Source organism: Prosopis cineraria, unplaced genomic scaffold (genome assembly GCF_029017545.1).
Source record: "Prosopis cineraria cultivar Desert tree isolate PC_DT_omini unplaced genomic scaffold, ASM2901754v1 PC6, whole genome shotgun sequence".
Taxonomy (NCBI): domain Eukaryota; kingdom Viridiplantae; phylum Streptophyta; class Magnoliopsida; order Fabales; family Fabaceae; genus Prosopis; species Prosopis cineraria.
The window spans coordinates 4,961,942-4,987,334 of NW_026555337.1; the positions used below are offsets into that span (position 1 = coordinate 4,961,942).

Sequence of the window (25,393 nt, forward strand, 5' to 3'; positions counted from 1 at the left end):
AAGAGTAAAAATCATTTTGAAGAAGCTGAAGTTTTCAGATTATGCCAACACATCATTATCAGCTTTTAATCGATTAATCACAAATCCGGTGTTTGGCTAATTTTCTTTTCACGATTGATTATGAGCCAAAAAATGGAATTCCCAGCCTTATTCAAACAGGCACTTACAAGTTGAGAACGCGTTAAAAATATAGCTTTTTTCTCCCAAAAAATACCTTAATAGTTGACGATGATCTTAAAATTGACTATTGTTTCATTTATTAACGAGAGCATAGAAAGAAGATTGTATAAATCAACAAAGGATGCTCTCAAAATGATCACGCCCCGAAAAAAAAAAAAACAAAGAAAAGAAACAACATAATGGAAGGAGTTTCTTGTCGTGACTGTTTAACGAGATAAGTTTTGGATATCTCACCTCAGACTATAATCTTTAAAAGAATTTTTTGTCTCGGGGAACAAAAATGCCTCTTTTCATTTGTTTCGCCATCTTCCAATTAATCTCCATTTCTCGTGAAGTCATCGTGGGATTCAATTAGGAAAAACATAATTTTATATTTTTGTATTTTGCTCAAGTTTTGATGTAGACTTATTTATGTGAAGGGGTTTAAACATCAAAAAATAAAAATATAAAGATTTAAAATATTAAAAAAATGTAAAAACTTATAATAAATGTGAGTAAAGTAAAAGAATTTAAAATTATATTTTTATTCAACTATTATTGTGATCTAATTATTGCATTGCCGTTGATGAAAGCCAAAAAAATAGAATGGAAACGTCACAGTTATTTACAGATAAAATGTAAGCCACCATTTTTTTGCTATAAAAAGTTATATTATTGATTGAATTAAGGCATACAAAACATCAAAGAGCTTATAGATCAAATACCAAACTGATGGACCCAAAAAAAAAAAAAAAAAAAAACGCAAAAAGATAGCAAGGCTTGAGTGTTTGAGGACAATTATCTCCATGCTCCCCATTGTCGTACTACAATGCCACTTTCCAACGCAAGACAAACGGTGGTGGTCGTATCATGTATGACACGCTGTATCAAAGACCAGCCCCGTATAAGTCAAAGATCATTTTCTAATCATAACTATTGACAAAGACAAATGGGGATTTGGAGTAAACCAAAAAAAACAAAAAAATGCAAGGACTAATATTAAAGTTACATGGATTAACAATTATATTTCAACAATTTCCACCAAAAAAAAACATTACCCTATTTTAAATTCTGAAACATTTATAAAATATTAATGTTTCAAAATATAAAAGACTTGAGAAGATCAATGCTTCACTAAATATGGTTATTTTAATGTTATTCTTTTTTTAATAAGAATAATATTACTCCTTTCTTTTTTTTTATTTAATTTCCGTCGCTCTCTTTCTCTTCAACATTCCTGTGATGTTATTTACAGTGTAGAGAAAAAATACTTATTTTAATTTTATTTATAAGGTAACTTAATGACTAGTATATTTATCCTTATTATCTTGTCCCTATTAAATGTGCAAAAATTTATTAAATGTTAAAATATTTTATTTAAAGTAAGTATATTTAATAAAAATAAAGTTAAAATTTTCAGGAAAAAAAAAAATTTAAAACTTGTTGAATTTTTAAATAAAATTAACAAGAATTAAAATTTTTCTTACTTCCAATAAAATGTTAAGAGTAATTTATAAATAAGACAAGGTATAATACATTAAATGAAGAGTAATTTTGACAGATTATATTTTTATTGTTTTAAAAATAAAATTATTAAGTATATTTAATAAATTTACTATTATATAAAATTTTATTTAAAGTATTTCATAAAATATATGAAGTATTTTTTTTAAATTTTTAGCATTCATATTAATGAAAATGGAATTATCATTGATTGCCGTGTCCTGCGATGCCATTTCCCCCATTAATTACGTAACGGCATTGCCTAAAAGGAGCATAATCTTGTTGGAGACCTTAAAAATTAAAACAGAAGTTTTTTTTTTTTAATAATCTTTGAGTCCTTCAATTTTTAACTCACTTATAACTCAGTCCTTCAATTATGACTCGCTGGGACTCAATCTCTCAACTATAACTCACTGCAACTCAGCAACTCAGTCCCTCAACTTTTGATTTACTTATAACTCGGTTGTCATTTTTAAATTTTTTTATCAAATAAGAGAGATAAAAAAATATTCATATATTATTTTAAAATATCCTCTTCTTATTCATTAATGTAAGATATAAGCTAACATAAAAAAGTTAACAAAGGTTAAGAGACTAATTTGTAAGTAATTTAAAAATTAAGAAATTAATTTATAAGTGAGTTATAATTGAGGAATTGAGTTACAAATGATTTAACAATTAAAAAAAAATTAAATGATTGATTTATTTTTTTAATATCTGATATCGGAGATGGTTTCACGCCATCTTTCTTAAATTCTGCTTCCTGCGGGGGTGCGATGCTACCCCTACATCGAACATAGAGGAGCTATTATTAAATTTGAAATGGAAAAAATGGATCGATCTGCTTAAACAAGCAAAGATGGCTAAATTTACTATCCCAGATCCTAATTTTTCAGTGTGTGTGTGTGTGTGTGTAATATTTATTTGAGTAGGCAAAAGTCAAAACATGTGCAGGCTGACCATCACACAGTACATATCGAGTGTATTAAAGCAATAGCAGGGAGAGCAATTAATTTCCTCCCACCAGAGAATTTGGCTCAAAAGCGAATTCTTTTCAAAACTTCCAGTCAATTTCTTATCCGAAAATTCACTTGTCAGTCTTGTGATTTTGTCACGACCCAGTAAGCAGATATTTTTCAGTGAGCGTCTGCTGGGAGATATTAATAAAAAAGTATTCTCTCCCTCCCACAATCTAAAATATATTTTTAAAATTTTATTTAATTTAAAAGTATATAATATTAAAAAGTTTTTATAATTATTATTTTAATTATATTTTTATTTATTTATTACTTTTTTTAAAAAATATCTTTTTCAAATCACTTAAAAGTTTTACTTGATTCAAAATATAGTAAATTAAATAATTTTTATAATTATTTTTAATTATATCTTACTTTATTTATTTATTTTTAAATAATGTAATAAAATTTTAACTATTATTACTAAAGCACTTATGCATAATCTTTAATGAGGATAAAATTAAAAAGATGTAAATTTTTTTTAAAAAATTAAGGCTTCAAGTGATATTTTTTTGATAACCATAAATTAGTTATTAATAACTTATATTTTGATTAGAAGAAAGTACAATATTAAGAAACTTATTATAATTGAACAAATTTATATAAATTTTTTAAGAGATTAATATTTTTACAGTTTTTTTAAAATCATAAATTAATTATTAATACTCCATATTATAATCTAGAGAGAGTAGATATCTGCCTAAACTATAGGGAGGATTATAGTTAAGTCTTAAAATATTAAATTAATAATAGTTAAGTTTTCAATAAAAATTTTTACAAAGTAAATTTAAATATTAATTCAAATAGTTACAAAAATATAAATTTTTATTATAATTTAAGAGTTATATTTAATACTTAAATACTTATTTATAATTAAAATTTTTAGATTTATAATTATCTAGATCAATATTTTTAACTAATTAAAAAATTATCAAACATTCAATTATTCTTAATTTAATATTTTGGGATCTAGCTGTTATTTTACTTAAACTATATTTTCATGAAAAAAAAAAAACAGATAATGCTAAATGCTTGGGAGCTGGGAAGGGAAGGCAGCGATGACACCCACATGTTCCTTCCCCACTTAAAGCCGGACCAACTTGCACTGAGTAAACTAATTGTAAAAGCCTAACAGCTACATTCAACTCATTAACATATTAATTTAAATGTTATCGAGTTAAATTGTAGCCAAAGACTAAATTGGTCATAAAAAATATTATTAAATCAGTTAAGATATTAATTTGACTTGTATTCACTCTTCCGTGCACGAGGAGAAATAAGAAATAAAATATTTCAACTAAAGATTATTAATTCATGCTAATAAAATTGTTCATTTATGGGAAATTTAAAGTTCTAATTATATCAGAGGAAAAAGCAAATTTACTTCAAGTAAGCAAAATCACCATCTAAATGCATGGTTCAAGAGAGGAATGGATTGCTACTAATAAGCATAATCTAAAAAAACATGCCAACAAATGAAAACTCATTTTAAAGAATTTTAAATTGACTCCGCATTTATAAGCATATTAAATAATACAACTTATTTATCTATTTCATCGATTATCAGTACAAGGGATCCATCACTTGAAAATTATAAAATATCTCTTGATAAATAATATTGATAGTTGTCGATCTTGTATTAGCCCCACCCTTATGCAATGGAATTTCCAAATTTTCCATAGCCTTCACTCTTAAAAGTGTAACATGGAAGGATCTACGTGTAAACACTGGCTTTGAAAGGTGAATTGATTTCCATACAATGCAACCAACCAACGTAAGGCTCCCTCTCCTCAGCCTCATTTCTATTTCTGTCACTAAACAGTCCATTCTCTGTTCACAACAGATATCGTTTTCGCCCCAACATATTCTCCAATTTAACGTCTATTCTCGAATTCTTGAATTTTTCTATCCAAAAAATGGGTATACGCTTTCACTGAAAAACTTTGTTAAATTGGCGGGCTGCTAAGGAGCGATATGATTCTTTTCTTCAGCTTTCGAAGCTCTAACTTCGCTTTCTGGCTCATCCTCTGAGTTGTTCAGGCCTCCAATCACATGCATATGGGAGGGTTCAAAACCATTCCAACCTTTTTTCTCAGCGTTTGGTTCTAAGGTAATCTTCGATACTTTCCTCCTCTTAACTTCTACTTTAGGTCTCTCTGGCTTTCTCCTTTGCATTATTAAATGATTAAATTAGCCATGTGGGTCTTCCCCAACTTATTTATACAACTCAAAGTTACTTCCTTAGAAATTCTGAGCTTGATTCGCTTGGCTCATAGAGTAATGAGAATATTGACAGCAAAAGTATGAATATCTCCGTACCATAGATTTTTAGCCTGAGTAATGGGCATCGCTTTTCTAACCCGAAATTCCAAATTTCTCACAATGGATTGTTCTTGTTTACTGCCGAATCTAGTTCATGGGGGTATGTTTTCCGCCTAAATATGTTATTTCGAATCCTGGGACTCTTTGGTTTTTAGTTGATACAGAACAGGGTATTATTGTGCTGTATTTCTCTTCTTCCTGCTAGGATTTGTTCTTTTCGTGTTCATCTCTCTGCTCCTGAAGTTGTTCGCACTTGCCAGGTGCTTTGTTCTCGGAGGATTTTCGAGTTTTTTCCCCAAAGCGGAGGCCCTTTTGATTGCAAGTTTAGGCCTAATAATTATGGTGAGGTTACTATTCCTCCTGTTCTTCTGTCTCTGGATTTCCACACAAGTGGGGGCTAGAACCGGAAGTATCATTACAAATAAGACTAAAGTACCTTCGAGGCCAAGTGTTGTGAAAATCGGAGCACTGCTTACTTTCCATTCGGTCATTGGAAAATCAGCAAAACCTGCAATTTTAGCTGCCATCGATGATGTTAATAATGATACAAGCATTCTTCCTGGTACTAAAATGGAAGTTATTTTACATGATACAAACTGCAGCGGGTTTCTCGGCACAGTGGAAGGTATTAGCCATAACTCGGACTTTGTAGCAAGATGCTGCTTTTCTTCGTTCAAATTGAAGTCTGATTATATATACATAATATAGTGTAATTATAATTACCGGAAGAACAATTATGGAGGAAATTAAGTTTTCTAAGAAATTCGAGTGTGCACTACTTGTCGAAGATAAGATTATTTTTTTTCTTTTGGTAGAAAGTATAAGTTTGTTGTTATTTCCCGCTAGTCACCTTCTCAGTTATTTTCTCAATATAATTATAATTTGAGTTTTGGATATAATCTTCCTGTCATTTTGGACCTCTCTTCAATCGGATATGTTTCAGTCTGCAAATATATTCAGGTGTATGTTTGCATGTGAAACGTGGGATAGTGCTTATTTCATTTCTGCATAACTTTGTCGAGTTTGAAATAAAGCAGAGTATTCATAAAACATTAAATCTCACCCTGTTTGTGTTGTTATTTTAGTGGACGAAGAATAGGGAATCATTTAGTGAACAATAACCTGAATTTTGGTTCGATTTGAAATCATTGCTGACATTTTAGACGGTCTTTGATTGCTAACGTGCTTTGTGGGACGGAATCTGAGGGATGAATGTTGTAGTTGTCTTGTCTTATTATCTCCTTTGGGTATGTGTATGGAAAGAGATGTAAATGAGCTTGATAGCGTTTCCTGATCATGTAGCTCTGGGGTTGATGGAGAATGACGTGGTTGCTGCTGTTGGTCCACAGTCATCTGGAATAGCTCATGTCATCTCCCATGTTGTTAATGAACTCCATGTGCCTCTCCTGTCATTTGGGGCTACAGACCCTACTCTTGCTTCTCTGCAGTACCCATATTTTGTCCGCACTACGCAGAATGACTATTTTCAGATGAACGCAATTGCAGACTTGATTGACTACTTTGGTTGGAAGGAGGTGATTGCTATCTTTGTGGATGATGATAATGGAAGAAATGGAATTTCTGCACTTGGTGATGCCCTTGCAAAGAAGCGTGCCAAGATCTCTTATAAGGCTGCCTTTACTGCTGGAGCCTCTACAAGTAATATCAGTGACTTGTTAAATGGGGTAAACTTAATGGAATCACGGGTCTATGTTGTCCACGTTAACCCTGATACTGGTTTGTCCATTTTTTCTATTGCGAAGAAAATTGGTATGATGGGCAATGGTTATGTTTGGATTGCAACAGATTGGCTTCCTTCGGTTCTAGATGCATCAGAAGCAGCTGATCCTGACACAATGAATGTCTTACAAGGGGTTATTGCTTTACGCCATCATACTCCTGACACTGATCTCAAGAAGAGGTTTATCTCTAGGCTTAAAAACAGTAAATACAAGGAGGACGCTACGAGCTTTAATTCCTATGCACTATATGCATATGATTCAGTTTGGTTAGCAGCACGAGCTTTTGATGCACTTCTCAATGAGGGAGGAAATGTATCTTTTAGTAATGACCCCAGATTGCATGGCACAAATGGAAGCACGTTGCATTTATCATCACTTCGTACTTTTGATGGTGGCCCACAGTTTCTCCAGAAAGTCCTGGCAATGAATTTCACCGGTCTGAGTGGTCAGATTCAGTTTGACGAGGACAAGAATTTAATTCATCCAGCATATGATATTCTAAACATTGGTGGATCTAGCCGTAGAATAGGTTATTGGTCTAATTACTCAGGTCTATCAGTTTTAGCACCTGAAATTTTATATACAAAACCACCTAACATTTCATCTAGCAATCAACATCTCTACGGTGTGATATGGCCGGGGGAGACTACAACAAGACCCCGTGGATGGGTGTTTCCCAACAATGGGAAGCCACTGCGAATAGCAGTACCAAACCGAATAAGCTATCTGGAGTTTGTTGCCAAAAACAAGAACCCTCCAGGAGTAAGAGGTTATTGCATTGATGTTTTTGAAGCAGCCTTAAACCTGCTTCCATATCCTGTCCCACGACAATATATATTATATGGAGATGGTCATAGAAATCCCAACTACGATGCACTTACGAATGAGGTTGCACAAAATGTGAGTTTATAAATCTTATGGGGGACACTTGAATGCAGTTTTTATTTCTTTGCATATGGTTTTTCCATATAGTCATGATAAGCGTATGATTTCTAAATACAAATGTATGACTTCAATAGTTCAGCATCATTATGATTGGCCCTTTTAAAGATTTTTTTTATACATGTAATATTTTTATTGGAGAACATAATACCCAAGAGATACAAGGAACTATATTTAAGTCTAGTCCAAATTTAAGTTTTGATTTTAATTTACCAATTTTCTTTCCTACAAAAGGAATGATAATATTTGGTCTAACAAGGTTTGGAAATTGACTGGCATGAATTTACTAACTGCTTGGTTCAAATTCTAAAGTTGATGTTTATCTTTTATTTTTCAGAATTTTGATGCAGCTGTTGGAGATGTTACAATTGTCACAAACAGGACAAGGATTGTGGATTTTACTCAGCCTTTCGTGGAATCAGGGTTGGTTGTAGTTGTTGCTGTTAAGGAGGAGAAGTCAAGCCCTTGGTCATTTCTCAAACCATTCACTGCTCAAATGTGGTGTGTCACCGGTGCCTTCTTTCTCTTTGTGGGAGCTGTGGTATGGATTCTTGAGCACCGGCTCAATCATGAGTTCCGTGGTTCTCCAAGGAAACAACTTATGACCATTTTTTGGTTAGTATGTCCAATCTATTATTAGCCTTATTATCTTGAGTCTATTAGAGGACGGTAGAGGTCTCTTGTGGACCTGGCTATTCCTAGTGAGTCAATGACATTGCTTATCCTGATATTTCATGTCATAGCATATTATTTTCTTCTTGTGTTGGATTGCTAGTCGTAATTGAGGTAAATTAATGACATATCCTTGTAGTACTTGAGAGTAATGTAGTGTTTCAAATGTTTGAGCTATATGGCTTATTTTAACATAATAAGTTTCCGTTTTGCAGGTTTAGCTTCTCCACGATGTTTTTCTCACATAGTATGTATTTTTTTACCTTTAGTTTTAATGTGTCGGGTACTTGGTAAAAGCTCTGATATCTTTGCTGTATTGGCCTGATGCAGGAGAAAACACTGTGAGCACTTTGGGGAGGTTGGTGTTACTGATATGGCTTTTTGTGGTATTAATCATCAATTCAAGCTACACTGCGAGCTTGACATCGATCCTCACAGTGCAGCAACTATCATCTCAAATTGAAGGAATTGACAGCTTGATTTCAAGCACTCAACCTATTGGAATTCAAGATGGGTCATTTGCACGGAAGTGCCTGATAGATGATCTGAATATAGCTGAATCTAGGATTGTGACGTTGAAAAACCAGCAGGATTATATTGATGCGCTTCAGCGTGGACCCAAGGGTGGAGGGGTGGTGGCAGTTGTTGACGAGCTTCCTTATATTGAGATATTGATGTCCAAAACTAATTGTAAATTCAGAACTGTAGGTCAGGAGTTCACTAAAAGTGGATGGGGATTTGTAAGTATCTTCATCTGCATATTTATGGTTAAGATTCCTGAAAATTTTAACCATCAGCATTGTTTGGTGTTTAAAATTTATGTTGGTTCTTGTGCTTTAAATGCGCTTAATTGTTGGAACTTCTTTAAGGGGGGAAAGCACCCAAAAGAATGGTGACTTGCGTTTTCTGGTATAACTGAATGAAAGGTTGTGTACTTGATAAATATTTGAAGAATAATTGGCCCCATAAAAACCTTTGAAAGAATCTTAGGAAACATTCTGAACAAGTCTGGATATTGTTTTTCATGTTTTGTCTATGATGACAGGCGTTCCAGAGGGACTCTCCCCTTTCTGTGGACTTGTCAACTGCCATTCTTCAGCTCTCAGAGAATGGCGATTTGCAGAAGATCCACGACAAATGGCTCTCAAAATTTACATGCGCTGCACAAGTCAATGATATTGATTCAAACAAGCTCTCTCTCAGTAGCTTCTGGGGCCTCTTCCTCATATGCGGGACTGCATGTTGCCTTGCTCTGGTCATATTCTGTATCAGGGTGTTCTGTCAATACATGAAATTTATCCCTGATGATGAGGAGGCTGAAGAGAATATTGAGCCAGTCAGAGCTAGAAGGACAAGTAGATCCACTAGCTTCAAGAACATATTTGGTTTTGTAGACAAAAGAGAAGCCGAAATAAAGGAGATATTGAAGCACAAGAATAAGAAACGGCGTCGCAGCCAGAGCGTAGACATGCACTCCAATTATTCAAACAGCTAAGTTACTGTGTGTAGTTTTTGTTGGCCGGTTCCTTACGTGTATTTTTTTCCCCTTAATTCAGCATGAAACTGTGCTGTGAGAATGTCATCGACACTGTAGATTGTCAAGCACTATACGATTTGCTTGTAGAAGCTTGAACTAAAATGTTTTAGGTCTGATCTTGGTTTTAAATAACGGCCTTGGGTGCGGCTGGTCGAGAGTTTTGATCTTAGAAAGAGTGAAAGACATCTTGATTTACCTTGACTGTGAAATCATTTACTAAAAGCATAATACGGAAAATGCTGGGGAGGAGAGTGACTTGTTAGATATTTTCATGGGGAACACGTGTTGATATTGTGTTCTTCTATTCTAAAACGCAAGCTACTATTCCTCGTGTTTTATACATAGGAGAAGAAAAAATTTAATTTTATTTATAAAACACTCGTTAATTTTTAATATGTTTTTTTATATTTTTATTTGTATTAAATGCTTCGAATAAAGATAACAATAATAAAATTTAAAAATATTTGTTAAGAATAAAGATAAAAATTTGTTAAATTTTTAGGTAAAATTAATAAAATTTAATTTTTTTTATTTTAATAAAATATATTAAAAGTAATTTATAAATAAAATTAAAAACTATATTTAATTTAGAAAAGAAAGCAAGAGTGGGGGCGGTGACTCTTCATTGTCGTTTGCGGCGGGACATTAGGAAAAAAAGATTGAGTGGGGTGGCAAGACATTATTGACCAGAGAACGACGCGGGAGAAGAATCTCTCTCTTACTGTCCTTTCCACTCACCACTCATATTATTTCATTAAATAATTTTTTAATTGTAAAATTAGTAAATGGTTAAGATTGAAAAAGTGGGGAGACCGATCTCTCGATATTCCCATGAAATCGTGCCACCTAGCAGGGTAGTTGAATCTGGGGCAGTCAATTTGTATGCTTTCATCTGAGTCTTCATGGTGTGACCTTTCATTCAATATTTTGTCTATCGCATGGTGAATCTACTCTCAACTAGTATTTTTTATTAAAATATGCACCGCATTATTAGTAAAAATAAATATTATTATATTTTTTCAAACTATTTAAATCAAAATCTTATTGTTGTGTTATAAATTAAAATTACTATGAATTTAGTCATTCAACATTTTATCTTTATTTATTGTTTATAAATAAAAAATAGAAAAAATGATAATAAAATTTCTTTAAATTATATAAATAATAATTTAATTTTTTAAAATGTCATAATTTCACTAAATTCTTTAAAATTTTTTAACATTAATGAATTTATATAAATGATCAAATTGCTCTTATTAAAAATAAAATAATCACAAATTTTGTTTAAATAATCATATCTTTGTTTCTTATATTCATAATAATATAACAGCAAATTACAAATTCGCATGTTAAATTTTGATATTATTATAAGTGTTGAAAATAACAGGTAATTATCACAAATTTTGTTTTAATAATCACAACTTTACATTTTGTATTCGCAATAATGCAATAACAAATTATAATTTTACATGTCAAATTTTAAATATTACTACAAGTATTGAAAATAACAAGTACTAACAAGGAGTTTTATTTAAATAATCACAATTTTACTTCTTCTCTTCTCAACAATACAATAGTAAATCACAAGTTCGTATGTTAAATTCCTGATATTTACAAGTGTTGAAAACAACAAATAATTATCATAAGTTTTATTTAAATAATCACAACGTTACTTCTTATATTCGTAACAATGCAATAGTAAATCATAACTTTGTATTTTGAATTTATGATATTGTTACAAGTGTTGGAAATAATAAGTAATAACCATAAGTTTTGTTTAAATAATTACAATTTTATTTCTTACATTCACAATAATGCAATAGTAATTTACAACTTTACATGTCAAATTCTTGATATTTATACAAATATTGAAAATAACAAGTAATAATTACAAATTGTTTAAATAATCATAATTTTAATTCTTATATTCGTAATAATACAACTGTAAATTACAACTTTACATGTCAAATTCCTAATATTATTATAAAAATAATTTAATTATTTAAATAAATTTATTAATGATAGAAAAATTTTTAAGGACTTCAATGATTTCAAAATTCTTGAAAAGCATTGAAGTTGATTTTATTCACCCAGACAAGTTTTAAATGTTTTAATATTCTCTACTCAAACAGTTTTTACTCAACGAAAAAATATTTTCCATTTTTAATAGTTTTTGTTTATAAATAATACAATAAAAATAAAAAATATTTAATAATTAAATTCATAGCAATTTTAATTTAAAACACGAGAATAAAATTTTAACTTAAATGGTTCTAAAAATTATAATAACATTTATTTTACTAATAATGTTGTGTTTTTTTTTCAATAAAAAGTTCCAAAACCGGTTGAGAGTAAATTAACTAGACAAATAACAAAATATTGAATGTCAAGTGATACTGTGGAACCTCAGATATAAACCCAGGAAAATGAAAGAGGTGGGGGGGGGGGGGGGGAGAAGAGAAGAGAGACAATCCTTCGCTTTCAACTCCACTCAACGACCAAAAGGCTTTTCAGGGAATTGCATTAAGCACGAATTACATTAAGCACCGCCTGCTCATTTACTACTTGCCCTTCATTTTAGCGTTATTTGATTTATGCCGTTCATTTAATTTAATTTTTTTTAATATTATATTTATTAATTTAAAAAATATAAGAAATTTAAAATTTTAATATATTTTTTTATTATCAATTTGGTCAGTATAGATTTAATCTAACAGTTTAATTTAATATTAAAAAAATTTATAATTTTATAACTTGATTATACAGATAAACTTTATATAATTCATGTATAATTTAAATGACATTACTTAATATTAAAAAAATTATAAAATTTATAAATTAATTATTTAAATGTATTTTAAATAGTTCAAATTTAATATTTATAAAAAATATAAAAAATTAATTTAAATAGACAGCAGGTATCAAATGAGATTGAAATGAAAGGTCAAAATTGCTGCTGGGCTCGATGAACATACGGTGCTATGATGAGCATCGACTGCGGATGCGCTTTTCAGACTCTCCTGTGAGCATTCACAAAAGAAAAAATTATTTATTTATTCACTCATGATTTTCTATCTGTTTTTACTGGAAACAAGATTGGGCATTGTTTTTCATATGGAGGCTTATTTATTGACAAGAAAACTTTTAAACGGAAAAGAGATATCAAATATGTTTGTAGAGGTGTGAAACATGAAGCAGAGCACAAAAATCCTACATTTGGAGCCTTGTCGAATTTTCCGGTCAATCGTTTCCCGTTAAGACAGTGAATTTGAAGCCAAAAACTAAAAAAGGTCGTTGTAACTGAAATCATTTAAATTTTCAAATTAATAAATTGTAATTGATATCACCGAGAGAAATCAGAGAATGGGATCCTGAAATTCCCAAACTACCCCGCATTTCCAGCATATCAGAGCGTCCCGAGCTCGGCTTTGCTTTTCCTATGGCCGAAAACAGGCTTGAAGAAAAGCTTTTTCCTCACCTGAACTTGAGGCCATCCTCTGAAACCCAAAGCCATGGCTAAGGTTTGCCGGATAATGTCTCATTTCACCCTCAGTAATCGGATCGAACACCGCATTTCCGGTCTCCGGCGACGCATCCTCCGCCTTCTCCACCACTTCTTGCTCTGTTCCGGAGGGAAGCCCTCCAAGTACCTCATGCTACCACATTTCGCCGAGCATTCTCCTCCGTCTCTTCCGCCTTCCTCCGCCGGAGAGGCTACTCACGTCAAATCGGGGCAGGGCTCGCTGCCTGAGTTTCACACCCCCGAATCGGATTCCGATTTGGTTGCTCTCAAGCTCAGCCTCCTCGGGGACTGCCAAATTGGAAAGACCAGTTTTCTGGTTAGTCTCTACCTTTTCTCTTTTTAACAAACGAAACTTAAGAACAAGAAAACTCGCAACAATATTAGTCAGAACCTTTTGCGTGGAACCACTAATTCATAGTTTTGTTCTTTTGTAATGAATTGCTATTTTGTTGTTGTTTGAAGGTGAAATATATAGGGAATGAACATGATCAGAGAAGCCAAGAGAAGAAGGGATTAAATCAGATGGATAAAACTTTAGTCGTGGAAGGGGCACGTATATCGTATTGTATCTGGGAAGTAGAAGGTAAAGAAAAGCTAGTGCCCATAACATTGTGGCTGTTAATTTTGGCATAACTTGTGAGAAAACCCCAAAAAAAATCACTGAAATGTAATTTTTGATTGATAATCAAGGAGGTGGTGGAAAGTCACAGCATCAGATTCCATTGGCTTGCAAGGACTCCGTGGCAATCTTGTACATGTTTGATCTAACAAGCCGATGTACTTTAAACAGGTAGCTAGCTTGTTTAAAGTTTTGATTAACTGATGATTATTAATCATGTTTCGTCTGGCTAAAATTGTTTCAGTGTTTTTTTGTTTCCAGCATTCCGAAACTCTTGTAATTTTCTGGTTTTCCTAACTCCTTGGTGTGGGTGTTTGAAACAGTGTGATCGGGTGGTACAAAGAAGCCAGGAAATGGAATCAGGTAAAATATATGAGACATGAAGTGCAAAATTCAGTTGCAAGTATGATTGAAGGAGTCTTACTTATTTTAATAATGTGTATTTGCTCTTGAAGACAGCAATTCCAGTGATGATAGGAACCAAGTTTGATGATTTCATTCAACTTCCCATAGATTTGCAGTGGACCATCGCCAATGAGGTAAGTACTTCATTTATTTTTCGGCATTACAACGACAAAATAGTTTCCAATAATTTTTTTTTAAAGAATAATTTGGCCACGGACATGAAGAGAGAACAAATTTATATATGTTTCTACAACCTAGAGGGCAATCATTAATGATAACTTCCAGTATTTTGATTATCTTTCAAACTTCTTAAAAAAGTTTCTATATTTTTATATTTTTCTTTTGATAAAAAATATAATTTAATTATATATAAAAATTATAATTTAAGGATTTCTTATAGAAAAATTATGATATAACTAAATGTTTTTAATATCAACAAACAACGGAAATCTTAGTCAGGTTTCGTTCTATAAAGTCTTTATAGAAATTAAAAATATTTTTTGGCCTGTAAAAATTAAATTCGAGTTATAACAACTCCATTTTATAACTATAATAAATAAGCCACTTCCTTATATAACCGATCGATCTTCCAATAAAGAGAAGAAACGTAACTAAAGATTCCTTCTTGAAAACCCACGTTAGAAACCTAGAGAATCACCCGTGCTATTGGAGGTCTTAAGAATCTAGATCTTCTCAATTCATGAGAGAGAGAATTGAACGAAGAAAAGAATCTGGTTGAGTTGTATCACACATGGTGTGCATGTGGAGTAGGGAAAAAAGATGAAGATTGAGATAAACAGTATCCAATTTGATTGCTTAGTATCGCTTTCTTAAAGGTCATGCTTCGAAAACACGCTTCTCTGGTTTTAATGCTGCATTTGTAAGTCAATGGAAGTGGTAGGCTTCTGGACAATAAATATTGGACGAGGACAAACTTTACAGAATCTCCAGAGTCCAAAGCAAGAATTGATGTATTTCAGAGTATAATGACGATGCATTTTTAATTGTGCCGCAGGCAAGAAGATACGCAAAGGCCATGAATGCAACACTGTTCTTTTCCAGTGCGACCTACAACATCAACGTGAACAAGATCTTCAAGTTCATCACAGCCAAACTGTTCGACCTGCCATGGACACTGGAACGGAATCTCACTGTTGGTGAGCCCATTATAGATTTCTAGTCTGTACATACAAATGTGGTTCAATCTGTTTGTATTTTCTGCTCAAGTCGTCAAAGCCAACCGGCCACGAGAAGCCGAAGCATCTCCCTCGCGGCATTCGAGTTGTTTAGTTTTGCATGAGATAAACCAGAAATAAGGCAAGTCTCCCTCCCTCCTCCACACCCCTATGCACGGGGATGATATTTGCACTATCATCACTTTTGTCAATTACACACGAGTTTTACAGTTGAGGTGGGGAATCAAATGAATCCTAACCAACTCACTAGTAGTAGTCGCTCTCACTAGGTGCCTCATACTGATTTCTACTGACCCCACCTCGCAAAATCTTATATAACCAAGAAACAATTGCAAATTCAGAATCTAGACTAACCAAACAAGAAGCATGGCATAGCATGTCTGTTTTCGAATTTCATTGGTCTCATCAAGTTTCCGAAAGTTTATCTTCATGTTAGCAGAAGTTGACATTTACGGACCACAAGAAAGCAACAAATTGCAAATTCTGATTCTGAATGCACCCGTCTTTGCGGAATCCTTACTGCAATTAGGTGTATGGCTATGCAGATTCCTCACTGCAATAGCCGAAAGTCACAAGCAGTGCAAACTTTTAAAAATACCCGACGATGTGGAGAGAAAATTTATATGGGCACGGGGCACGGCCTAGCCATGGATTTATAAATATTGTGCTGTATGTCGAAACTAAAAGCAGAGGACAATTTCAGTGTGAAGGCAAGTAATTATTCTGATATCAGATCACCTGATGTTTACTGTTGTTGAGTTGTTGGTTAAGTAACTAGCAAGAAACTCGTGCGCTGTAAGGGTTTTCAATTTTAAATTTTGTTAAATTGTAAAACCAAAAGGATACTTAGTTCCATGCTATGGTATAATCCAGTGGAGTGCAAAGAACACAATTGAAACATGTTATTGGGATGCAAAAACAGTGTTTCATTAAAAGATCGATATTAAAAAAATTGAAATTATGTTAGAAGAGGAAGCATCTTTATGTGAAAATATCTTATCCGTGGCAGAATTCAAAGGGAAGCCTCCTGGATAAGCTTGACTGTCTGTCACTGCTTAAAAGATTTACCAAATTTACTATTCATTCCGGCCACAGCCCCACAGACAAATAACGGGGCATGTTTACCTAATTCTTGTGTTGCTCTCACGAAATGATCGAAAAAGCGGGAAAGATTGAAATATGGCCATACAACGGTTCAAAACTCCATGGCAAGTTATGGGCCCCAGCAGATCCTGTTCTTTCTTCGGGAAATCATTTCTCAAACATTAAAAAAATATTTAGTGGCTGACTTGGCTTCATCAGAATCCTTTATCACAGAGGAGAGGATGGCAATCCTCTTCCAATGGTGAAATGAGTCGCAATACCCGTCATTGGAATGCCACTTGCCCCTTAACAATACAATACGAAGACTGAAGTGAAGAATAAAGCTGCCTTCCTTAGCCGAGGGAAAGAGACATTAGAGAGGCTTCTTGGAGAATGTTGCAATCTTTCTACTTCACACTTAACTACCCAGCCTTCCTCGTCCGACCCTCCGCAAGTTGGCCACTATCTCAAGATTGGCAAGCCCCATTTGACTTGTCTTTAGTGGCCTGGTTCAATAAAATTCAATTGAGTATTGTATCAAAAAAAAAAAAAAAACTTTGTGGGATTTAGTGGTAATGCTGTGGTCTGACTGTATATTTGGGGTCTGACTAACTCTTTCCAAGTATTATTAACAGTGAACAATTTCCAGACTACATTTTTAGTTTTTTGGCCTAATAACTTTTTTCCCTCATTTCTCTTCATGCATTTTGCGTTTCTTCCATGCCAATATATTTATGCTCCTCGGCCTTTGCCCATAAAATTGCATGGATATACTGTTGGAATATTTATTTATTTATGAATTAACATTATTTAATAAGTCCAAACAGATTGGTCTTTATGATCTTGTGTGGACCGTGATAGGAGGATCACACAAGTGAGCCCAATGGGACAGAGGCCCAACCCACAATCCAATAGCCGTCAGTTATTCTCTATCTCTTAACTAACTGAGTTAGAGATAATGAAATATATAATTATTTATTATTTAACAAGGCGATTACCGATCTGATCTATATAAGACGATTAGTCGATAACCGCAAGACACACAACTCATTTCTTTTACTTTATTATCTCTGAACTCTCTGAAGGCTCTGGAGACCTGTGAGTTGTGCACTTGTCTACACTCGAGGTAATCGAGATTTCTCTAGCACTCATAAATTCTTCATATACGTATTAATTACTTTATTCTATCATATTTTATTATACATATGAATTGAGATATTGAGAGTTTACATATACATTATCTCAGTATGTCGATAGTTAAAAATAATAGAAAGAGATGATTGTAAAACCACAATGTTCACATGTTATCACTCAAGAATTAGGTGCCAAATATCTGCAGGTCAAAATATCTGCTAGTCAACGTTAAACTTAGGTGTGAAATTCACTGCCAAGCTATAGGTTGGAAGACTTCACTACGAAAAAAATGCAGACGGAGTCTTGGCTCATTTTCTGAGAAATCTGAGGGGAAGAGGAATTTGTAAGAGAGGCATTTGGAAAATGGGTTCTGTGGTAAAAGCGGTAGACGTCGTTCTGTTCTCTTACATGCTCGTAATAGCACTGGCATGTCCACTTATATACGCTCAGATCCTTTTCCCACAAACTCTCTACCCTCGTTTCCTTGTCCAGCTCAAGAACTGGTACATCCGCGAGTATGATCACTATCTGATGATAGACCAGCCACATTTCTTCGTTGGACTCGTTTGCTATGAGTTCATCTTTCAATTGCCACTCATTCTTCTCAATTTATACGCCATTTTGACGGCCAAACCCTGGTTCAAAACCACTTGCTTGATCTACGGCGTTACATTGTCTTCTGCTATGGTATAAGCAGCAGTTTTATATATAGTGTATTCGTACATCTGGATGCAAGATCTGGTTTTTCTGTGTTATCATTTTTTTCTGATTGTTTTTGTAATCTGTGCGTTTCAGGTCGCGATACTATCAGAAATGGTGGGTTCAAAAAGGGCATCTCCTAAGCTATTGACACTGTACGTCCCTGTCATGGGTTTAGGAGTGTTAGCTACTCTGCGAGGTTTGCTATCTCATTCTGAATCCGACAAGAGCCCAAGAATGTCCACCAAAAAGCGAGTTTGAATGAAGTTGAAGTAATTGTTTTCTCTTGTAAGATTTGAAAAGGAGCAACACGATTTGAAAGGTGGGAAGCATTGTATTGTATGTGAATGATATGTCATGGCCTTTCTTTTGTTCTGCTGTGTTGATTTCTGGTGTATTAGGTTGTTTGGATTTGTCTAATGAAGTATTTCCCATCTTTTCTGAACTCCATCTAGCACCAAACGAGAAAGGAATTACATTATTCCATGTCTTAAGGCTCGACTTGATTTAATTGGCATGGAAAATGATTTGGGTAAGTGGTAACCACCCGGCCTCCAAATGTGATGTGTCAGATGGCAGACTTTTATTGCTTCTCAAGTTTGAAACTATGGCGATAGAGCCCTCAATTAGGGAAGTTCCAAAAGATTCATAACCGAGCCATTAGTTTAGAGTATAAAATAACAAATTTGGCTTAAAAGGGTCCTTTAAGCCTTAAAATAAAAGTACCAACCCTTTTAAATCCTTTAATAATTTTTTTGAATTTTAATAGTAAAAAAATTAAATATTATTCTAATTATAAAACCTTAGCCTCATTTTCACGAGGATAAAGAAATAATATATAAAAAGCTTGATATTTTTTTTACTAATGAGACTTCACAAGAGAAGGATTAAATTATATTAATGTTGATAATAATAAAAATTATCAAGATTTATCTGATGATATTAGTAAAGTCTAATTGTTATCGATGTTGATTTTATGATATTATTTTATATTAGACTTAAATTTATTTTTTTATGTATGGACTTGAATATGTTTTTCTAAACTTAATATTATATGTAATAATTTTTGAGATTTTAAATATATATTTTTATATTTTTAAATTAAAAATAAAAAAATAGGGCCAAGGCCTTGAACGCCGTCCTTCAGTCTTGAGGGTCAAGGCTAGGCTAACAAAAATAAAGTTTTGAGATATAATTAAGCTTAATAGAGCCAGCCCATTTAAGCCTTAGTCCTTCAAGAGCTGGCTTTATTCGAAAGCTTTATGTGGTAATGATGCAATGAAGAGATCAAAATCCTTGAATTGTGAGCACAACATTTCAAGTTATTGTCCTGCTTTCATGGAGATGACACCTATTTTAAAAACCTAACTGGCCCAGATCGTTTAAAGAAAAAAGTGATATAGTTCAATCATTTGGTTTGTTTTAACAGTTGGCCCCAGTTGGCCACTTTGACTTGGGTGATTCTTGAAAATTTAGAGAAAATCTTAGAACTTGTAATGATTTAGGTTTTATTTGAAACTATTTTTATTTGATAGGAAAATTAATCATTTAATCCTTGTAGTTTTGGCTTATTTGTAACTCAGTCTTTGAACTTTAACTCATTATAACTCAATCTTTATAACTATAATTCGGTTGTAACTTAATTTCTAAACTTTTTCTCTTATAATTTAATCCTTATAATTTCAACCATTTAAATATTAGTCCCTATATTTTAAAAAATAAAATTATAAAGATTAAAAATATTTTAAACATTTAATTTTTACAATATTAGTACTAAAATTATAGAGGTTAAAATTATTATAAAATTTATTACTAATATAAAAGGGTTCGGTGATTTAAAATATTAGCAATAAATTTTAAAATAATTTTAATCTTATAATTTTATTGCTAATATTATAAATATTAAAAAATAAAATAAAATAATTTTAATTTTTTAATATTTAAATATTATAAATATTAAAGGTTTAAAATATTTTTAATCTTTATAATTTTATTTTTTAAAGTATATGAACTAATATTTCAGTGGTTGAAATTATAGAAATTGAATTGTAAGAAGCAAAATTTAGAGACTAAATTATAACAGAATTAAAATTATAAAAATTAAATTATAATAAATTAAAATTTAAAAATTAAGTTATAATTTAATCAAAATTACAGGGATCAAATGATTAATTTTTTTTATTTTATTGATACAAGAGTTGGTGTTTTGTAAAACATGTTATGAAAATAAAAAAATAATAAAAATAGATATTTTTATATTCTCTCTTATTCTTTAGAAAAATAATCTCAAAACACACAAAAAATGTTTTTAATTTTCTATTCTCCAAAACAATATTAAATTTTTTTATTCTTCAAAATACTTTCTAAAAATACAATACCAAATATTTTTTTTATTTTTTATTTGTTATGGAGAACATAAAATTATTCCTAGAACAAGTTACTAAACAAGCCCTTAATTTTTTTGACTCATTCTGTTATCTAAATATAATTTTTAAATAATTATATCACCAATTAGATCATTAGTTTAACTAATTAAATTATGAAAACTATGATCTGCTGACTTTTTTGATTTATCATCTAGTTCAATTTTTAAAACATTGAATGATATCAAGAAATGATGAATTTGGCACATATTGAAGCCATGGAACCAAAGGAGTGAATTTTGACGCTCATCGTTAATATGAGACTTGGTCGTCTAAAATTAAGCAACATAATAACTGCTGTGAGATTATCATTATTTTAATTTTTATATACAAGTTAAAATAATATGTTTATTGAAACTATAAAAAATAAAATTATAAAAAATCTAAATTATCTAGTTTTAATATGAATAATCTAAATTGGAGTCACGAGTACCAAAATTTGTTTTCGTTCAGAGTTTTATTGTGTTTCTCTCCACTTAATGTATTACTCAGGGTGCTCTGGCTTTATAGAGCCCGTTTAAATTTTAATTGAGTATTAATTAATTATGTAATATAATTAATTTTAATTATGATTGATTATATTAGAATATAATTTATTTGAATATTTGTGTTTTGAAAGTAATTTTAATATAATTGAAGATGTTTGGATGATTTATTTAGAATCAATTTTAATGTGTAGATTATTATAAAAGACATTACTTTTTAAAATTAAATTATTAATAAAATTGTATATAATATTATTAATTTTGTTAAGCTTTATTTAAGAAGCAAAATATATTATTTAATTTATATATCCAATTAATTATAGAAATTTAAATTATATTAACATTAACAATTTAACTCATGTAAATAAATAATTTAATATATCTAAGTGCAAATAACTTTCAATAAAAGAGAAGGATACATTCTTAAATAATACAGATTAATTTTACACTAACTAATTTATGAAGATATTCAGATGCTTTAGTTATAAAATGTAAAATATTGATAAAGTTGTATACAATATTATTAAATTTATCGAACTCTATTTAACAAATAAAATATGTATAATAGTGATCTATTTAATATTTATATAATTATTTAACATGCAATTATATATTAATTAATTATAAATTTAGATTACATTTTAAGGTAATATTAATGACTTAATTTCTGTAAAAAAATATATATTTGGTGACGGAAGAGACGGAGGGAGGAACAGTGGGGCAGCAGCGCATGAGGAACACTAACGAGAATAGAGAGAGGATATGAGGGAGGAGCATTTGTGAGGGGTATATGTGGCAAATCAATATTTTGACAACTACTAAATCCTGGTAACTGTAAAAACTAGAATTGATAAGCAAGTGCTGCTAGCTTCAAGTAAAACATGATTATAACCTAAATAATATTATGAAAAAATGGGGCTCTTCGGGTAAATTTTACTAAAATCAATTATTTTGTCCCAAAAATCTATTATATGATTTATCCAAACAGGTTGATAGTCTATGTGATCAGAATGCTAATTTTTTTTTTATATGATAGCTAAATTCACAATTATAATTAGTAGTATAAAATTATAATTATAAATTTATAACAGCAATAATGCTCAAATTTAAATTTAATTTAACAGAACAAAACCGATAGTTGTACAAAAGTAAGCTCAGGACAATTTTTTAAATATACATAAACCACACCACATTACCTATTATCTGGGGTCGTGACTTCAATACTCATCACACTAATAAGCATTGACCACTTGGACTCGGATTTTGTTTTGATTGTCCATATTTAAAGTATTATTTTATTTTAATATTTATTAAAATAAAAATTTTAAAAATTATAAAATAGTTTTAATAATTTTTTATTTTTATTTTAATTTAAATTTAATTTAGATGATATAATTTAATATTAAAAATTTTATAATTATTATATATTTGCTAGATATACTATATACAATTAATAGATCAAATTAAAAATAAAAAATTTATTAAAATTATTTTTTAATTTTTAAAATTTTTATTTTAATAAATATAAAATAAAATAATATTTTAAATTTAATTGATCCACATCTTATTGGAAGAGTGATTTCTTCCTTTTACCTTTCATTTTTTTTATCCCCACCATCTATTAATTTAATAATTAAAAAATTATTTAATAAAATAACTTAATGGAGGGAAAAAAAATGATGTCCTCCTAGGTCTGATCACCGTATGCGGACCCATAATTTGGAGAGAACATTATTTTTAATATTTAAATGATACACTTTTTTAATAATTTTTGTTACCATCCATGTATGTGGCCTCTCAAGATCCCTGTTCTTCCACATTCCATCGCTCGCTCTTCCCACCAAACCCCTGATTCGAGAAAGCTCGGGCCAAAGAGGGAAGGAGAATAAGCTTGAAATGAAATGGGTTTCGTTGTTAATCTCATAGACCTCACTCTGTTCCTCTTCTTCCTTGTTATAGCGCTCGCAGCTCCACTTATCGACGCCCAAACCCTCCTTCCTCACACTTACTTCCCACGTTTCTTTGTCGACCTCAAGAATTGGTACAGCAGCGAGTATGGCGACTTTCTTGTGGCCGAGAAGCCCCATTTTTTTGTCGGGCTCGTTTGGCTTGAGCTGCTCTTTCAGTGGCCGCTTGCTCTTCTCAATCTTTATGGGATTTTGGCTGCAAAGCCTTGGTTTGGTACCACTTGCTTGATCTATGGTGTCTCTTCGTCTACTTCCATGGTATGTGTTTTCGCTTCTTCTGCTCATTATTTATTCTTTAAACATGACATCGAACGAATCGGAATTTTTGTTTGAGATGAGACTTACTTGAAGGGTGATTCTAATACCATGGATGCTCAATTTTTCTAGAATTTTGAGAAGATCTAAAATATAACAAATTGATGTTGCGTGGTCTGTCTCTTTGCACAACTTTATTTTCTATGTTTGCTCCGAAGATGATATCGATACTACTAGTGTAATAGCCATAGGCCTCCTTGATACTCCTCTGTTCTATTTATAGGGCGGGGAGAAATAATGTTTGTTTTGGTTTTATTTATAAGATATTTTAATAATTATTATGTTTTTTTTTTATCATTTTATCCTTATTAAAGGTTGGAACCTTATTAAATGTTAAAGTTTTTAATTTTAAAGTAAGTATATTTAACAAGAGTAAAGTTAGAAATTTGTTGAAATGATAGATTTAATATTTTTCTTGATCTCATAAAAAATATTGAGAGTGATTTATAAATAAAGTCAGAGCTGGTATTTTGTTTGGATTTCGAACCCGGCAGTATATCTGTTTCTCAAAAGATTGATTGTTATTGCTTAATCACCTTGATGAAATTAGAACAAAATTTAACTTTCCGAATGCTAATTATATAAAATCACCTTTGAACGAAACAGATTGACACTCGTCTTGTTTTGGGAGGATCAGAATCAATATAAAACGCAGGGGAAAACAATTACCAGTAGTTATTTGGTATCAAAAGATTAGTGCGACATATTTGTTGTTCTCTGTTTGCGCCATCGGGTGAGTCGTTATCAGAAATGATATGAATTGTGTCAAATTCCTGTGTCCCAAGGGAATTTCTGTTCATCGTAGTTGAGTTGGCAGACTTGAGGCCGTCTTTGCCTGTTTTAGATCAGAGACAGTTTTGTGAGGGATAAATTTGGTCTACTTCAGGATATCTTGCATTTTTGCATGCTTTTATTGGCTATTGCGAATGTTTGGTCTCTCTGTGCTCATCTGAAAGAGTTATCGCTGTTCAAAATCATTGCTAACACGCAATCACGCATACTGTCTGCGTATCTCACATGGCGATCTTGATATGCCAGTGTCGCAGAAGAGTTATCTTGTCCCCAAAGCGTTGTTTGGTGATAATTCCCCCATGGGATTAATTCCTAGAGTTGCAAAATCAAAATTATTGGCGATTATTGTTGAACTCAAACTAGCTTCTTCTTCTTCTTCTTTTTTTAATCTCTAGTCCTCTAGACATGTTCTTGTTTTCAACAAGGTCTCAACGTGTTGTCGTGAAGGCCGTATAATCAATATTTTTCTCAATACCAATGAAAATATGGTCTGCAGGAAAGAAACTAATTTTTCACAATACGATAAACTTAGGTATAAATCCCCGCTAAGACTGCCAAGACAGATGTCTAGAATGATATGTATGCATGATAAAATACACACACACACCCAACAGTCATTCCAAATACATTTTCTGCATGTAGCTAAGTAGCTTGCAGCCCTTCTGCTTCTATGGTTACATTTTTCGTTCTGTAGTTCAATTAATAGATGTGTCTTTTAAAATTGAATCGAAGCGGTTGCCTTCCTTATGAAATACGTTAGGTTGAGACAGAATATTAACCCCAGCCATACAATTTGATACGGATTGACCCGGGAGTCACTGATTTTTGTTCTTCCCTTAAATGATATTTGGTTGAAGCT

At 31.7% G+C, this 25,393-nt stretch overlaps 4 protein-coding genes across 8 annotated transcripts; all 4 read left to right on the forward strand.

The window, feature by feature from the left end:
- The first annotated feature begins 4,469 nt into the window (after positions 1–4,469).
- On the forward strand, positions 4,470–10,007 carry LOC129313722 (glutamate receptor 3.4). Of its 2 annotated transcripts, none has more exons than XM_054957058.1 (7): positions 4,470–4,788; positions 5,261–5,625; positions 6,303–7,642; positions 8,022–8,299; positions 8,572–8,603; positions 8,687–9,096; positions 9,402–10,007. In XM_054957058.1, exons 2-7 carry the CDS (start codon positions 5,340–5,342, stop codon positions 9,849–9,851), a joined length of 2,796 nt encoding a protein of 931 aa, XP_054813033.1. In that variant the 5' UTR covers positions 4,470–4,788; positions 5,261–5,339; the 3' UTR covers positions 9,852–10,007. The 2 variants fall into 2 exon arrangements, with proteins under 2 accessions (XP_054813033.1, XP_054813032.1); XM_054957057.1 differs by lacking the exon at positions 4,470–4,788 and adding an exon at positions 5,004–5,100 and having other exon boundaries at positions 5,206–5,625.
- A 3,274-nt stretch (positions 10,008–13,281) lies between these two features.
- Positions 13,282–17,350, forward strand: LOC129312880 (septum-promoting GTP-binding protein 1). 4 transcript variants are annotated; one of them, XR_008593750.1, is made up of 8 exons: positions 13,285–13,732; positions 13,879–13,999; positions 14,107–14,206; positions 14,359–14,398; positions 14,491–14,574; positions 15,456–15,597; positions 16,076–16,346; positions 16,646–17,350. XR_008593750.1 is itself a non-coding variant. In XM_054955658.1 (7 exons), exons 1-7 carry the CDS (start codon positions 13,406–13,408, stop codon positions 16,279–16,281), a joined length of 1,017 nt encoding a protein of 338 aa, XP_054811633.1. In that variant the 5' UTR covers positions 13,282–13,405; the 3' UTR covers positions 16,282–16,555. The 4 variants fall into 4 exon arrangements, 3 of the variants coding, with proteins under 3 accessions (XP_054811633.1, XP_054811632.1, XP_054811635.1); XM_054955658.1 differs by lacking the exon at positions 16,646–17,350 and having other exon boundaries at positions 13,282–13,732; positions 14,110–14,206; positions 16,076–16,555; XM_054955657.1 differs by lacking the exon at positions 16,646–17,350 and having other exon boundaries at positions 16,076–16,555.
- A 779-nt stretch (positions 17,351–18,129) lies between these two features.
- Positions 18,130–18,997, forward strand: LOC129312881 (uncharacterized). Its single transcript, XM_054955661.1, has 2 exons — positions 18,130–18,540; positions 18,649–18,997. Exons 1-2 carry the CDS (start codon positions 18,217–18,219, stop codon positions 18,811–18,813), a joined length of 489 nt encoding a protein of 162 aa, XP_054811636.1. The 5' UTR covers positions 18,130–18,216; the 3' UTR covers positions 18,814–18,997.
- A 4,239-nt stretch (positions 18,998–23,236) lies between these two features.
- Positions 23,237–24,479, forward strand: LOC129314237 (uncharacterized). The gene is made up of 2 exons (XM_054957600.1): positions 23,237–23,685; positions 24,349–24,479. The coding sequence occupies exons 1-2, from the start codon at positions 23,362–23,364 to the stop codon at positions 24,388–24,390; spliced, it is 366 nt and encodes a 121-aa protein (XP_054813575.1). The 5' UTR covers positions 23,237–23,361; the 3' UTR covers positions 24,391–24,479.
- Positions 24,480–25,393: the final 914 nt, after the last annotated feature.